Below are 14671 nucleotides of genomic sequence, written 5' to 3' on the forward strand. Positions count from 1 at the left end.
AGGCTGGCGGTTCAATCTACTTCTGTAGTGATACTGCCTCGGAAACTCAAGGAGGGGTTGCTATGAGTCGAGTCCGACTCTACGGCACATAACAACAACAACGTTTGTTTTGAATACCTTACTTTTTGCTTATTTTTCTTTTTACCGCTTGAATGCTGTAAGCATTGTCAGTCAGAGAAGCAGGTGTGTCACTTCCCTGCACTTGAGATACGTTTTTATAAGCTAGGCACTCGCGTGTGATCTGGGTAGACTTTGAATTTGGGCAGATTCTTCTTGGTGTCAGCAGTGTAGTTACAGCTCTGCCTAGCCCTTGGGAAGGCTGTGTGGAGACACCATTGATTAGGTCAGTGCTGCCCGTGAGCAGCCCAAGATGGCACCCCAGTCCTTCGTGTTCAGATGTGCACTTGCAGCAGGCTAATGAGCACATAACTTGAGTAAAGCCGTGCTCTTGATTGGTAACAGGTGTCCCAGAAATGCCCACCTGGCCCTAGGGTGAGACGCATACCTGGGAGCATGCTTAGATTATGTGTGTTTCTGGACCTTTGGTTTTCTAGATGAAGAAACAGGGCCAGAGGGGGCACGTGCTTTGCTCAGGGTTGTGGAAGAGTTTGTACCAGAGTCGGGGTTCCCCACAGACAGTCCGGGTGTTCCTGAAATGCTTTCAGCAAATGGCTACATTTTGATCTTTGTCTTGTGTCACTCGTTTCTTAATTTGGAGCCACTGCCCTGTTTCTGCCTCCGCTTCTTCCAGTGCTGTTTTGTTGTCGAGTCATTTGGAGATTGTCATTGTCTGTGATCTGGATTTTTCTGAAGAAGATATCTGTTTAGAAATGCCCTTGCTTGCCTGTTGTTGTCCACCTCGGATTAAGGACACACTTTGATGTCCACACAGTTAGGTGCTCATAACTCAGTTGGAGATATCATCTGGTGTGGCCAGTGCCCATAAACTCACCACTCTTTGGGGGTGCTTAGACACCTCCTGCTACTTGGTGTTCTGTGCTTTGACAGTTTTCCTGAGGCAATATTGACATAAATTGCACACACTCGCAGTGTAGTTTCATAAGTTTTTATACACACTACACATCCGTGAAACCACTATACAGATGGGCTAAATGAACATACCATCATTGTTGTGGTGCTTGGGGAAATCATGCATGTTTCCAGGAGTCAGTATAGGCTACTGTGGCTTCTCTGTTTTGGGAAACCTTCATACTTTGGTGATTAAGAAAGGTGATTAAAATAGGCAAGAGCAAGGCATGCCTTTCATGTTTTTTGTAAGACCGTGTATAGATTTTTGTACACGTTTCTGTTTTCAAAAGTTTGAAGTTCTGTTGCAGAAAATTGAGAAGGTACTTGTTCGTTGCAAGTGGGATTCTTTGAGCTTCAAAGGATCTTGTGTGTGTGTAGGATTTTGGTCAGCCAGAGTCCTCATATACACCTGGTAGCATCACTGGTGGTTGTTTAGATGGAGTTTTGTAAGTTAGGTTAAGTGTAGTTGAACTCAAAGTTTTGTGATGGGGTTACCCTTGAGAGTGGCGAAACCACCCATGAGGACATCTGTCAGCTCAGCTGAATGCTGCTGGCCTGCTAGCACCGCCATGCCTAGTGTCATGAGACGTGAGCTGGGGTGCCTTGGCAGGGGACATGGCATCTGCTCCTCAATTTTAAATACTTGATTGTCCACACCCACACCTGGCAGGATCATGAAGGAGCAGACCGGAACATTATACTTAATAAATAGCTGGTAGATTTGAACCACTGACCTTTCAATTAGCAGCTGAGTGCTTCACTGCTGTGCCACTGTTGAATATCATGGAGTATTAAAACCATCTTCTGTGATTGTGATTTGTTTTGCGGACATCGGTACTTGTACCCTCTTTCTGCAGGAGGCCTCTGACTTGGAGAGAGATTGCAGTCAAACAAAACAAGTATGTCTTAAAAATTGATGCCACCAAGACTTCTGTCTGGTTTATTGTTTTGTGGCTATTACCCGGCAGCACAAAGCCCAGCTAACTAGATGCTATGTCAGGTCTGTGTGTCCACTGCCTGAGAAGCCTCTGGGAGAGATGCACTGGCAGCCTAGGCCAAGCCAGTGTGCACCACAGCGCTTGCCTGGGGCCGAGGTCTCCAGCACTTGTGTCTGGAAATGTGGGCTCCCTTAACAGTACACACCAGTGTGCACATTGACCAGAATCTGCCATTAGCGGAAATGTGACAGGAAGGATGCTGTGGAACTTCGCCGTGATTTTTAGTGGCAGGTCTCTCCAAACTAAGCTTACTGAGGCATGCAATGTGCAGAAAAGTTCTGTCCAAAACTGTTACCTCTGCATAGAGACCTGCCCAGTTGAGGGGTTGGAATCAGCCTCTGAAGGGCCAGCCATAAAGTTGCCTGCAGTTCGAGGTTTTGCTTTTTTGAAATACTTGTTATGTTCCCCTCGGGCTGATTCTGAGGGACTGTCTATAGGGTGGGTGGGCCTGCTCCAGCCCTGGGACGTTTTTCTTAACTGCCCTCAGTGGCTTTTCCTTTTGCATAATTTAGTTTGTTTTTCAAGTAGATGCTTCTCACCATTTTCCAAGCATGTCTGTCCATCTGGGCTCTGAAGTGCCTCTTCTGTCCCTCCCTCCAGCCTCTTCCTCTGTCACTGATGGACCTGTCACTTGATTGTGAAACTTAGAGTATTGGAGTAGTTCAGACAGGATTCCTTCCTTCTCAGAAAACCAGGCATAGGAAGTCAGCATTCCAACTCCAGTTTAAATGGTCCAGCTCATTCGAAATGAGGTTGGACTTGTTTCTTTTCTTTTTTTTAAAAATGTGGTTCTATTTGAGTAAGTATGGAAGAGCTGTGCTGTTAATTGTAGGATAAATACATGGTTTTATTATATTTTACTGATTAGTTTGTCAAAGGAAATTAGAAATGAAACAATTTAGGGATAATTGTCGTATGCCATTGAGTTGATTCCAAACCCCCATAGGATTTCCAAGGCTGTCATCTTTATGAAGCAGACTGCCACGTCTTTCTCCATGGAGTAGCTGGTAGATTTGAACCACTGACCTTTTGATTAGCAGCTGAGTGCTTCACTGCTGTGCCACTGTGAATATCACGGAGTATTAAAACCATCTTCTGTGATTGTGATTGTGGTTTGTTTTGCTTTTCATTAGTCAGTCACTGGGAGGAGCCTTAAGCCCCCAGATTTGGGTGTATTTTCTCATGTTAAGAGTCTCTTATTTTGTCCTGTAAGCATGTTGGCCGTCTCTGCTGAGGCCCTGCATTATCCCGATGCTTGATAGAGCGGGTGGTGGAACGGTGCTAGGGTCACTGAGGAGAGCCAGCCTCCAGTATTAGGACAGCAGCACGGTTGTGTCGTCTTGTCCTGTGTGGTCCTTTTCCTGGAGCCAGAAGAGACCTGCTCTCAAGTCAGAGGTGATGATGGGCCCACTGACAGCCCTGAGTTTATTTCCAGAACTTCAGTGTGTGCAACTGTGGCTGTTAGAAACTTAGGTCCTGTGACTTGGACGCTTGCAGTTAGCCCATAGATGGCTTATCTAGGTTACGTAGCCTGCACAGCTCAGGAACGTTGAGAGTGCAAGCATGTGTCTGGAGAGCTCTTTGCAGTGCCTGGTGATGACCGAGCTCCGAAAGAGGCAGCTATATGTCATAGCAGCCGCTGCTGCGCCTGCTCCGTGTGGGAGGGTGCTTTTCTGGTCCCAGTTAGAGTAAAGACAGGTTTAGCTTCCTGGGAGTTGAGGCCGGGACGGCCGGCACTGGTGCCTACAGGCGGTGTTGGAACTAGGGCCAGAGTTGTGCAGTCCTGACGCAGGGAAGGGCGGGTGGGAGGGCTGTTGTGCGAACTGCGGCCCAGCGTTGGAGCCATCGTGGAGGAACGTGGGGAACTCTGATGCTGGACGTCTTAACAGTGAGCAGCCTTGCAACTTTCCACTTGGCATGGGTTGCAGAGTTTTGAAGGAGACATGCCAGAGGGATAGCAAATGACTTACCAGTAAACTGTCCTGATGGCTAAAGTTGTTTGCACAGCACCATGGCCACTGCACACAGCCTGCCCTGTGGGCTGGTGGCCAGACAAGGGAACAGGCGTCTCTGTGGGCAGAGCCAATTTACAATCATGTTTAAATGTGCATTTGTTGCTCGGACAGCATTTAAGCCTGTGCCAAGGAAGGCTTGGGGCATGGGAAGTGGCAGGGTCTTGGGAGTCCTGATCAGCTCCGGATCTGCAGAACGCGTCATTTAGCCTCGACCAGTGCAAGGGGTGTTGTGTTGTAGGATGACAGCTGGGTCTGGTCTTTGTTAATGTCTCTTGTCGTCAGTCTGTTCTTTCACTAGCTGTCTCTGCTGTCCTTTCGAGATAGGAGCCTGGTGCTGCACTGATCTTGTTCCTGATTGTCCTGTGTGTAAACAGGACACAGCCACAGGTGGCTGTCACTTTAAACTGTGGAAATATCTGACTCTTCACACTTTTGTTTTCACAGAGTAACAGTTACCCCTCAATGACTGACCCCTACCTGTCCAGTTATTACCCACCATCCATCGGGTTTCCTTACTCCCTCAATGAGGCTCCGTGGTCAACTGGAGGGGACCCTCCCATTCCATACCTCACTACCTACGGACAGCTCAGCAATGGAGACCATCACTTTATGCACGATGCTGTTTTTGGGCAGCCCGGGGGTCTGGGCAACAACATCTATCAGCATAGGTTTAATTTTTTCCCCGAAAACCCTGCCTTCTCAGCATGGGGAACAAGTGGATCACAAGGGCAGCAGACTCAGAGCTCAGCCTATGGAAGCAGCTACACCTATCCTCCCAGCTCCCTGGGTGGCACGATTGTGGACGGACAGACCGGTTTCCACAGTGACACGCTCAACAAGGCTCCTGGGATGAACAGCCTAGAGCAGGGGATGGTTGGCCTGAAGATTGGGGATGTGGCCACGTCTGCAGTCAAGACCGTGGGGTCTGTCGTGAGCAGTGCAGTGATGACTGGCGTTCTTTCTGGCAACGGAGGACCGAGTGTGAACATGCCTGTTTCTAAGCCCACCTCCTGGGCTGCCATCGCCAGCAAGCCGGCAAAGCTTCAGCCCAAGATGAAAACCAAGAGCGGGCCTGGGATGGGTGGCACGATGCCACCCCCGCCCATCAAGCATAACATGGACATTGGCACCTGGGACAACAAGGGGCCTATGACGAAGGCCCCAGCTCCCCAGCAGACCCCATCCCCCCAGTCAGCCCCACAGCCACAGCAGATTGTCCAGCAGGTTCCAGCACAGCCACCACCTCTGGCCCAGCCGCAGTACCAGACCCCTCAGCAGCCACCCCAGACCCGCTGGGTGGCCCCACGCAGCAGGAATGCGGCGTTTGGGCAGGGTGCAGGGGCCAGCAGCGACAGTAACTCTCCTGGGAATGTCCAGCCCAGCGCAGCCCCAAGTGTAGAATCACACCCTGTTCTTGAAAAATTGAAAGCTGTCCACAGCTACAACCCTAAGGAGTTTGACTGGAACCTGAAGAGCGGCCGCGTGTTCATCATCAAGAGCTACTCGGAGGACGACATCCACCGCTCCATCAAGTACTCCATCTGGTGCAGCACGGAGCACGGCAACAAACGCTTGGACGGTGCCTTCCGCTCTCTGGGCAGCAAGGGGCCCGTCTACCTGCTGTTCAGCGTTAATGGCAGTGGGCACTTCTGTGGTGTGGCTGAGATGAAGTCGCCAGTGGACTACGGCACCAGCGCGGGGGTCTGGTCTCAGGACAAGTGGAAGGGAAAGTTCGACGTCAAGTGGATTTTTGTCAAGGATGTGCCCAACAACCAACTCCGGCACATCCGGCTGGAGAACAATGACAACAAGCCTGTCACAAACTCCCGTGACACCCAGGAGGTGCCCTTGGAGAAGGCAAAGCAAGTGCTGAAGATTATCTCTTCCTACAGGCACACCACCTCCATCTTTGATGACTTTTCCCACTACGAGAAGCGCCAGGAGGAGGAGGAGGTGGTGCGCAAGGTGAGTGTGGGCTTTTCACCCAGCTATGGCTGATGGGCGTGACCTTGCGCATTCATCAGACAGGAAGGTCGATGTGGGAGGAGACACTGGCTGCCAGCAGGTGGGGGCAGGTGTCACCAGGCCCTATTCATGGCTATTCTGGTGTGACCAGAGTGTGGTCACAGGACAGGCGCCAGTAGCAACATATGGCTTTTCCAGAGTCACCAGGGTGATGTGATGTTGAGTGGATGTCACTGCACAACTTCGATTACTTTCTAAGTTCAAGAGACTTGATTGGTTCTTCTACAGTGTCGATTCAGTTAGGAACACCTTGAGGGTACTTATTATGGTTCTCTTTTCTTTCTGAAGAATAGTCTTTTCCAGAACAGTGTTTTCTTCCCAACCTTTGTCAAGTTAGGTGCACGTGGCACACACTGTTCACATGGCACTGGGATAGACAGGGTGCTAAGGGCTAAGAGAGTCCCATCACCCCTTCGGCCCCCCAGAGGCTGCTGGGGCTCAGCTGCTTGACAGTTGAAAGTGTGGGCCCAGAGGTCTTTTCTTATTTTTGAGACTCCAGTGTCCTGTTTGTTCTGGGAATTTAACCTTGTTCTACCAAGGTAGTAAATGAAATGGCAGCAGGGCAGCGTGAGAGGCTGGAATCTAGGATGCTTGGTAATAAGAGGTGCACATGTTTAGAGCCAGTCGCTAAACACCTGCCCATGGGACTCCAAGTCATCTCCTTCCCTGTCATAGGTAATGAGACTGCCAGAGCCTACCTGTGAGAGCTCGCCAGTGGGGTGGGCCCTGGGTGCTTGCTCTCTGCTCCTCAGGCACACGTGCTCAGCTCAGGAAACCACCCAGAGATGGGGAAGGACGTTGGGGCACACTCCTCCGGAGAGGCAGGCTAGACACGCCTGCTTTTTTGGTGCTAGGATGTCCTTTCTCTCTTGAAATGTCAGAACATCAGTTGACCCTGCAGTGCTTTATCAGTCCTCCCCGTTACAAGGAAATACGGCTCACCTGAAGGCCTGGTGTATAGTAATGCAATTATGGGGTATACAGTAATGTGATTAGCAGCTTTAAGGGTTAAGCGTATTGTAGAGAACTCAGATTTTGCAACACTTTGACTCAGTATTGGTTCCTGTTCTGGTCTTACAAGGAGAGGCTGCCATTTAGTAATTAAAATTCTGAGTTTCAGCTTTTTAGGTCTAAACTTCTAACTTAGGGAATTTATAGGGACAATAGCTAATGAAACCTTAAGTCCTTAGCAGTCTTTATGCTGTCAGCTGGCTTTTTGTACGTGTGGTTTCTTGATTAAATAGTGCAGAGCTTGGGTTTTTTCTGTCATTTACATGGTCCTGGGGGTTTGTGATGAACTTCGGGATAGTCTGGCCTGTAACCTGCTTGGTGGGTTAGCACGGCTGCTCAGGTAACTCCCGTTACTGTGCAGCCATACCATCTGATCCCATTCAGGAGCCCACCTCTCACCCTGCCTTGTTCTGTTCCTCCTACCACTAAATGGTGGGTGCTGCCTTGGGGAAACCGGGAGGCATCTGAGGAGAGGATATTGTGGCCCTTTCTCAAACTGTCCGTTAGCCAAGCTGGGAAGTCTCCAGTCCACGAGTACCCCAGCTCATTCTGCTCATGAGGCTCTTCCAGGCTCTCTGGGGTTTGTGTAGGAAAACAAATGGCTCTCAAAATGAGGTCCCCAGACCAGCAGCATCAGCGTCCTGTGGGTGTTTGTCAGAGTGCATCTTGTCGGCAGCTGACATTAGAGCACGAGCCGTGCTCAGCCACAGGCTGGAAGCTCTGGGCCTGGGTGGCACCAGTGTGTGTGGGGAGGTTATCAGTCCTTGAAGGAGTCAGGACCCTGGGTGTTTCCAGGTTGGACTTGCTGGTGCTGCCCCCATGCCATGTGTTCTTGGAGGGGAGGGGCTGTACAGGCTGTCAGGTGATGGTGAGGCTGCCAGGCTGTTGGGGACAGAGCCGCCTCTGGGTGAGGGTGTGGCATCCAGGTCTGCTTCTGAATAATCAGAATGGTTGAAAGCCGCTGAGCGGGTGCAGAGCCAACACACGCTGGGTTCTGTAGGACCGCAGTGCCCTCTCGCGCCGCAGCTTAAGTTTGGAACTGTGGTCTCGGCAGAGCACCGGCTGTTAAGGCTCTGGGTCAGACCAAGTCCCCATTTGTATTTTCCATCTGCCGTCTTTCCTAGGAGCTCTTCAGGTAGTGAAGGCCTTGCATGGTTCACTCGCCATGTGCTCCAAAGAAGTCCCCGCATGCGCCCAACACGCCAGCCCTTGACTTGGGGATTGGCTGAAGACAAGTGTGTGTTCACAGGGGCGAGAATGGAGAGTGGACGAGCCCCACAGCCTTCTGCCGCCCTTTGTGTGTTTGTCAGTTTTTTGAAAAGGGACTGTTGAGTAGTTGTGTAGGGAGCAGGTTTTCAGAGCTTGCAGGATAGGCAGTTTCCAGAGCGACTCATCTGACCGCCATTTTGATCTCAAAAGAGATGCTGGTGTTGGTTTCAGGGAGACGGGTACCTGGGATTCTCTGAGAGAACGCCCAGTCCAGCGTGTCTCAGCGTGGCAGCAGTGCAGTCCGAGCAGGGAGGAAGCGTTCATCCTTAACTTGGTGGCCATGTGCCATCTGTTATCCACAGACAGCGAGCCTTTTAAAGAGAAGGAGTCTGATTCAGGAGCGCCCTAAGCATCCCGGGGGCCGCCCTGGCCAGGTCAGAAGGCTCCAGAGCTGTGTGGAAGATGCTGGGGACGGTGCCAGCAAAAGGGAGGCAGTCAGTGTGTTCCGTAACTTACTCTTCAGCTGTGACCCTGCCGGTTGTTGGCTGTTTGTCAGGGGCCAGTTCCCCGCCCAGCAGTTCTCACTATGTCTGCATCTCAGTAGACTGGAGGATGAGTTCGGGGCGCCTTGGACCCAGGGCTGGACGGCATGTTTCCGTCCAGGGCCAACTGGTGCTGACACTGTAAGGCTGTGATTGGGGTTGCTTCTGGACCATGCTGAGTAGAGTCCAGGCTAGCCGATGTGGAGCAAGGCATGGCTGTAAGGCCCGGGCTTCTGTGCCAGCCGTCCTCTGGAAGGTTTTTTTCTCTGTGGGAGCAGGATATGAACCTGCCAGAGGTGCCGGCAGAGGAGATACTGGTGGAGGCGCTGATTCCGCCTGGTGTCTGAAGGGGTATTGGGCGGGAGGAGGGCCAGCCTGCTTTCTGCCTGTACTCATGTGGCTTCCTGGGCACCTGTACGGTTGGAGGAGATGAGACCTCAGGTGGCAGCACCTTGTGTCAGCCCAGGAGCACTGTCTGCCTCCGTGCTTTTGTTGAGCTTTTTACTGTGATTTGGGTGAAAGTTTGTGGAGCGGGTTTGTTTTCCATTCAGTAGTTCATACACTTCTCGTCAAGGGACGTGGATTGCAGCCCCCATGACAGAGCAGCCCCCTTTCCACTTTCTTCCACGTGAATACTGCCCTTCTGTTCTCCCAGGTTGTTTGTTCCAAGGAGTGGACTTGGCTGGTGTAAGTGCACGAGACTGAGTTCGATTCCAGGCCTGAAGAGTGACTAAGGGTCATAGTCTCAGGGGTTTCACCAGCCTCTGTCAGACCAATAATCCTGGTCTTTTTAAGATTTTTACTTTTGTTCTACATTCCCTCCCACACACACTCTCCAATTTTGATCCCTTTCTGAGTGGTTGGCAGTGGTAGTTGGGCACCATCTACTTTTGGTCAGGGTAGGCTGAGGTTCCCATGGCCCACTAGTCCCTTGGACTGATTGTTTCCATGTGTCTTTGATTTTCTTCACTCTTCTTTGCCCTGGATGAGGAGAGACCAATCATTGCATCTTAGATGGCTGCTGGCAAGCTCTTAAGATCCTAGTCACTACTCACCAAGGTAGGAAGTGGACCTGTTGTGTAATATGTTACACAGCTGAGCTTCATGTCCCCTTGACCATGGTCCTGAGCCTGCAGGCCCTACTCACTCCCTCCAGGTGTTTGAGTGTGGCTAAGAAGTGTTCATAACTTTGCCCAGTTCACTCTCATGTACGTGGATGTTTTATAGCAAATGCAGCATATTGAAATAGCATCTGCTAAACCCATGTGGTCACAGGTCTGACCGTTTACCTGCCCATCCCTGATCATCTTGCATGTCTACCTGTGTATCTACCCAGGGGTTAATATTAGTTATCACTGATAATGCAGTATTGTGTATGTAGCAGGATTCACCTTGGCTGGGTGTACCTTTTGTGTACCTCTCATGTCTTCCTTTTCCTTAGTGAGACTGTACTGGTAACCTGCTGTCGAGGTCCCCCCGCCCCTTGTCCTGTGTGAACCTTCCCTTAACCCCTCGGGGCATGTTAAGCTAGTTTCTGACGGTCCTTGCCAGGGCCTTGCCACATAGAATGACAGTGACGTTTAAGGGGAAAGCTGATGACAGTAAGGTAGATCCCCCAGCAAGCAGGTTGAAGTGGTGGCTTTTTGTGCTTATAGTAAAGGTCCTTCTGGGTGGGGAGGGCATGGTGAGGTGTGGGCCAGTGGGTACCGGGCTGCGAGCTCAGGGCAGTGGGGGGTGCTCTAGGGGCGTCCATGTGTGTCACTCGGTGTCCTCAACTTCTTCCTCTTTCTTTTTACAGGAACGGCAGAATCGAAACAAACAATAAGAATAAGCCAGTTTCTAACCTATTCTGACGTTTGACTGACAACAAAGGTTTAAACACATATGCCTGGTGCTGGCTGGTGGCGCCAGCTCCGCCGCGTTGTCCTGTGTGGGGATCCGGCTGTTGAATTTCTCGGTTCTTTGTAGTTTATTTTGCCCGGATGGATCTGCACTCATTGTATTTTTCTATGTACTGTAATATTGTAGAGCCCACTAATAAAGGCGTATTTTTGTTTTTGTCAGATTATCGGTCAGACTGGCCTGTGCAGAATACAAATACCCTTATAAACAAAGCAGGAACCTCATTCACCCCAAAAGTTTTGTTTTCTTTTGGCAGAAGTTGGGTTGTTACCTTCACGGTCATTGCTCTCTCTGTGGGAGACGTCCCATCCCTTGCCCTTGTGTTGCTTCACCGCAAATGTGAGGACCACAGGTGCGTGGTCTTTACAAGTGTCCTGTGAAGATGTCGGGAGGTGGCCGCTCGGCCGACACGGGCCATTTTGAGTATCTCTTAAGATCTGTCTGAAAACCCCGGCTGCCCCTTTGATTTTCTGCTACACAGAAGGCAGATTGAGTTTTCATTTCTCAAACTGGGAGGGACGCCTACACTTTGCGGGCAGCCTGGCAGGTTGCTGCCCTCGTGGCTCTCCTGTCCTTGGCAGCAGATGAGGACACTTGTGGGCCAGGGTCTGCAGTGTGCCCGCGGCCGGCACCATGTCACGGTGCTTCGTTTGCTGCAGACCGTTGTCATTTCTCGTTTTCCTCACTTGCGAGCCTAATGCTGTTGGTCACGAGTGATGCTGAGCTGCAGAGGGCTGGGCACACAGGCGGTGGCACTGCTGCCTCCCGTGGTACTGTCACTGTCGGGGTCTTATTTTTTTCTTGTTGGATGAGTGAAAAAGCAAAAACAAACCCTTGCAGAATGGACTTTTCTGTCCCGTCTGGCGTGAGGGAGCTGCTGAAGAGCTCGCCAGCCCAAGCCGAAGTTGGCGCCTGGACGTGCTGCGCCTGTGGCTCCTGGCCCCGCGTGATGTGCGCCGCTGTGCCAGAGAGCGGCCTCCGGCGTGACACGTGCCGTGTTACTCAGACTTGTATTAGGGGGCCCCACCTTCTCCGAGCCTTTACTGCTGCAGGAAGTGCTGGGCGGCATGCAGCGGCTCCCCCTGGGAGAATCCAAGCCTTAATAAACCGTTCGTCTTTAGCACCTTGGTGTCCCGTCCTTGACCCGTTGCACAGCTTGGTATTGTTGATAACTGCAAAACCAGTGTGAGAGTCACTTTCAGGGTGCCCCTATGGGTCTGCCACACCCCACCTGAGGTCCTGTCTGCTGGAGGGTCACTTCAGGGAGCGGGTGGCCTTCACTCGTTTACAGAGCTTGGCCTCGGGTTAGTCCCCACCATTGGAGAACAAACACTCGCAGACACACAGCAAAGCTGAGGGAGTTGGCGGTCACGGCCACGTACCGTGCGTCCCTCTACCTGCTCCTCTCCCGTCTCCCCATCCCCTTCCCTGCTTCTTACGTTTTATGCCTTGGAAGCTGCAGACATCAGTGCAGCCCCTGAGTCATTCACACTTACCAGTGAGTGAGGAGGAAATGTACCAGCTGAGTCTGGGGTAGGCCCACAGGGTCATGTGCCATGAGAGCTGGACAAGGCAGAGAGACATGGCAGCCTCCCAGGACTGGTAGTCACGGGCCCTAGGAGGCTCCTGTTCTGACCCTCCAGGAGGGCTCCTCCCACTTGGAGGAGATCCCAGTCAAACCACAGCTCCATGTCGGTCCCAGGTGATCGCTGCACTCTTGGGGAAGTACGTTGTGGACCTTGGGGTTAATGTTCCCGCACGTTGCTGCCATGCAACATGGGTTCAATCAATGGGCCCTTTAAACAGGAAGTAATTTCTGCTAATGACTGGTCAAGGAGTGCACTTACTGATAGTGTGTACCCCAATGGGGCATCCCCCTTTTAGGGCTGTGGAGTGAGACGTGGGGACCCTGTGCTGCCTTTGGTTTTACCCCCTCAAGCTTCCTACAAACCCGGGGAGGGCTTAGCACTTCCCTCTGAGCTGTCCCTGGTGGTGCAGATGGGTAGGCACGTGGCAGCTAGCTGAAAGATTGGAGGTTTGAGTCCACTCAGGTGCCTCAGAAGAAACGAACAACTAGTTGTTGAAACCGTGTGAGCGGAGCCTGTGACACACGGGGTCGCTGTGAATTGGAGTTGACGGAACAGGTCTGGTCCGGTCGCTCTGCTGATGAACACAAACCCTGACAGATGTCAGGTGTCCAGTTTTTGTGCGGGATGGGTGCCCACTCGTCTTGACCCTCTGACACTCCACAAGCCCTGGTCTCAAGGAATCCAAGAGTTAGGGACATTTGGCATTTGGTTCTTTTTCCTTGTGACCAGCTTTTGCTTCATAAAGGCAAGTGGGTGGCTGGTGTTTCCCACACCTGCTCCCCGTGCTTACATTTCAGGGACATTTTGTGTGCGTAGGACGCTCCTGGGAACCCTCCACTCTTCAGCCAGAGTACCCCTTGTGCTCCCTCCTGGCTCCAGTGTTTGTCCCAGGGGTCGAGTTGTAGCTAAGTTGCAGACTGGAGGCTCAAGTGTGGCCCGTGCTGGGGTCCAACTGGCCTGGAGGAGAGGGACAAGAGCCCCTGGGCTCCCCCATTGACTGAGCTGGACACCAGGCCTCGTCCCCTTGCCCTGTCGGGAAATGGGGACTTTTCCACAAGCCCATGCCAGAGTGGGTGACGTGGAGGCCCCAGGAGGCCCCCAGACTCAGCTCGGTAAGTGCCTCCCTCCCTTGTCCCCAGGCCTTTGCATGCTAATCACTGTCTCGTGTGGCCTGGAGTTGTCCAGAAGCACCTTTGAGATGAGCATATTCATTTTATCGTCAAAACCAATGTGTTAGAAAAGGGATTAAAATAACTGCCCACACATTCTTACTGTGGTTATTCCCGTGGGTCTCAGTCAGGTGATGTAAACCCTGTGGTAAAAGGAGTCTCTGAGGGGTCTCCTGAAGCCCCAGGTTCCCGCCCTGCAGGGGCTGTCTTGCGTCATCTCTCTGTGAAAGTCTTTTTGCCAGGGACGGTCCAGGTGAGGGTGTCCCAAGAATTGCCCAGACTCAAGGGGTGAGCAGTGTCCCCACAGAATCCGTGAATCCTAACCCCTGTTGCTGTGGATGTAAACCCCTTTGGAATGGGCTTTGTTACGTTGTTGTTAATGTGCCATCGAGTCGGACCCGACTCATAGTGACCCTTCCTTGGGTTTCCGACCCGTATCACTACAGAGGTAGGTTGCCCAACCTTCCTTCCGAGGAGTGGCTGGTGGGTTTGAACTGCCAGCCTCTGGTTAGCAGTCAAGTGCCTTAGGCACTACGCCACCAGAGCTTGTTATGTTAGTGAGGCAGGATTAGTGTAGTGTGTTTGGAGGCTGTCTCGACATAAAGGAGCAGCAGATTAACAACCACGGGAGGAAGAGAGATGCCACCACGCCACGGGAAGATGGCAGGACCCAGAGCCAACAGGCAGCCTGCCGCTCAGTTGGTGGCGCCCTGAGTAGACTTGGAGCCTCCCAAGCTGAGGGAAGGTGTCCCCGCGTGGTACTTCTGTTAAGGCAGCACTAGGTTACTAAAGGTTGTCAGTAACTGTTAAGACCTGAAGACCCTCCTCCCCTGAGGACCAGCCACTGTGCGAGCGTCCCACAGACCCAGCCTGCCTAGCAGGCCTCACTGGGTTGCTGGCACTTCCCGGGGTACTTGGGCCCAGCCTCACCTAGAGCAGCCTCACCTGGTTGGGCCCTGAGGGGGGAGGACGGAGCACAGGACAGAGACTTCTCAAGTCTCCCCTCCTCCCTCCAGTGCCCAGCTCACCCTGTTGGGGAGTGAGCGTGCCAGTGTCCACAGATGCCTGTTGTGTCCTCTGGCATCAAGCTCAGAGGCCTCGGGTGGGGACACAGCCGAGCTTACGATAGTCCTTAATGTGGGTGTCGCAGGGTTTGAAGATCATGCGAGGGTGTGCGATACA

General features: G+C 52.1%; 1 protein-coding gene across 1 annotated transcript in view; it reads left to right on the forward strand.

Annotated features, from left to right (window-relative positions):
* Positions 1-10654, forward strand: part of YTHDF1 (YTH N6-methyladenosine RNA binding protein 1) — an 11682-nt gene extending 1028 nt beyond the window's left edge. The window contains exons 2-3 of the mRNA XM_007954677.2: positions 4487-6007; positions 10628-10654. Coding sequence (XP_007952868.1) covers positions 4505-6007; positions 10628-10654 — 1530 coding nt within the window. The 5' untranslated portion in view covers positions 4487-4504. The remainder of the gene's footprint in view (positions 1-4486; positions 6008-10627) is intronic.
* Positions 10655-14671: the final 4017 nt, after the last annotated feature.

Source organism: Orycteropus afer, unplaced genomic scaffold (assembly GCF_000298275.1).
Source record: "Orycteropus afer afer isolate SDZICR_OR568_19922 unplaced genomic scaffold, OryAfe1.0 scaffold00469, whole genome shotgun sequence".
NCBI classification, from domain to species: Eukaryota; Metazoa; Chordata; class Mammalia; order Tubulidentata; family Orycteropodidae; genus Orycteropus; species Orycteropus afer.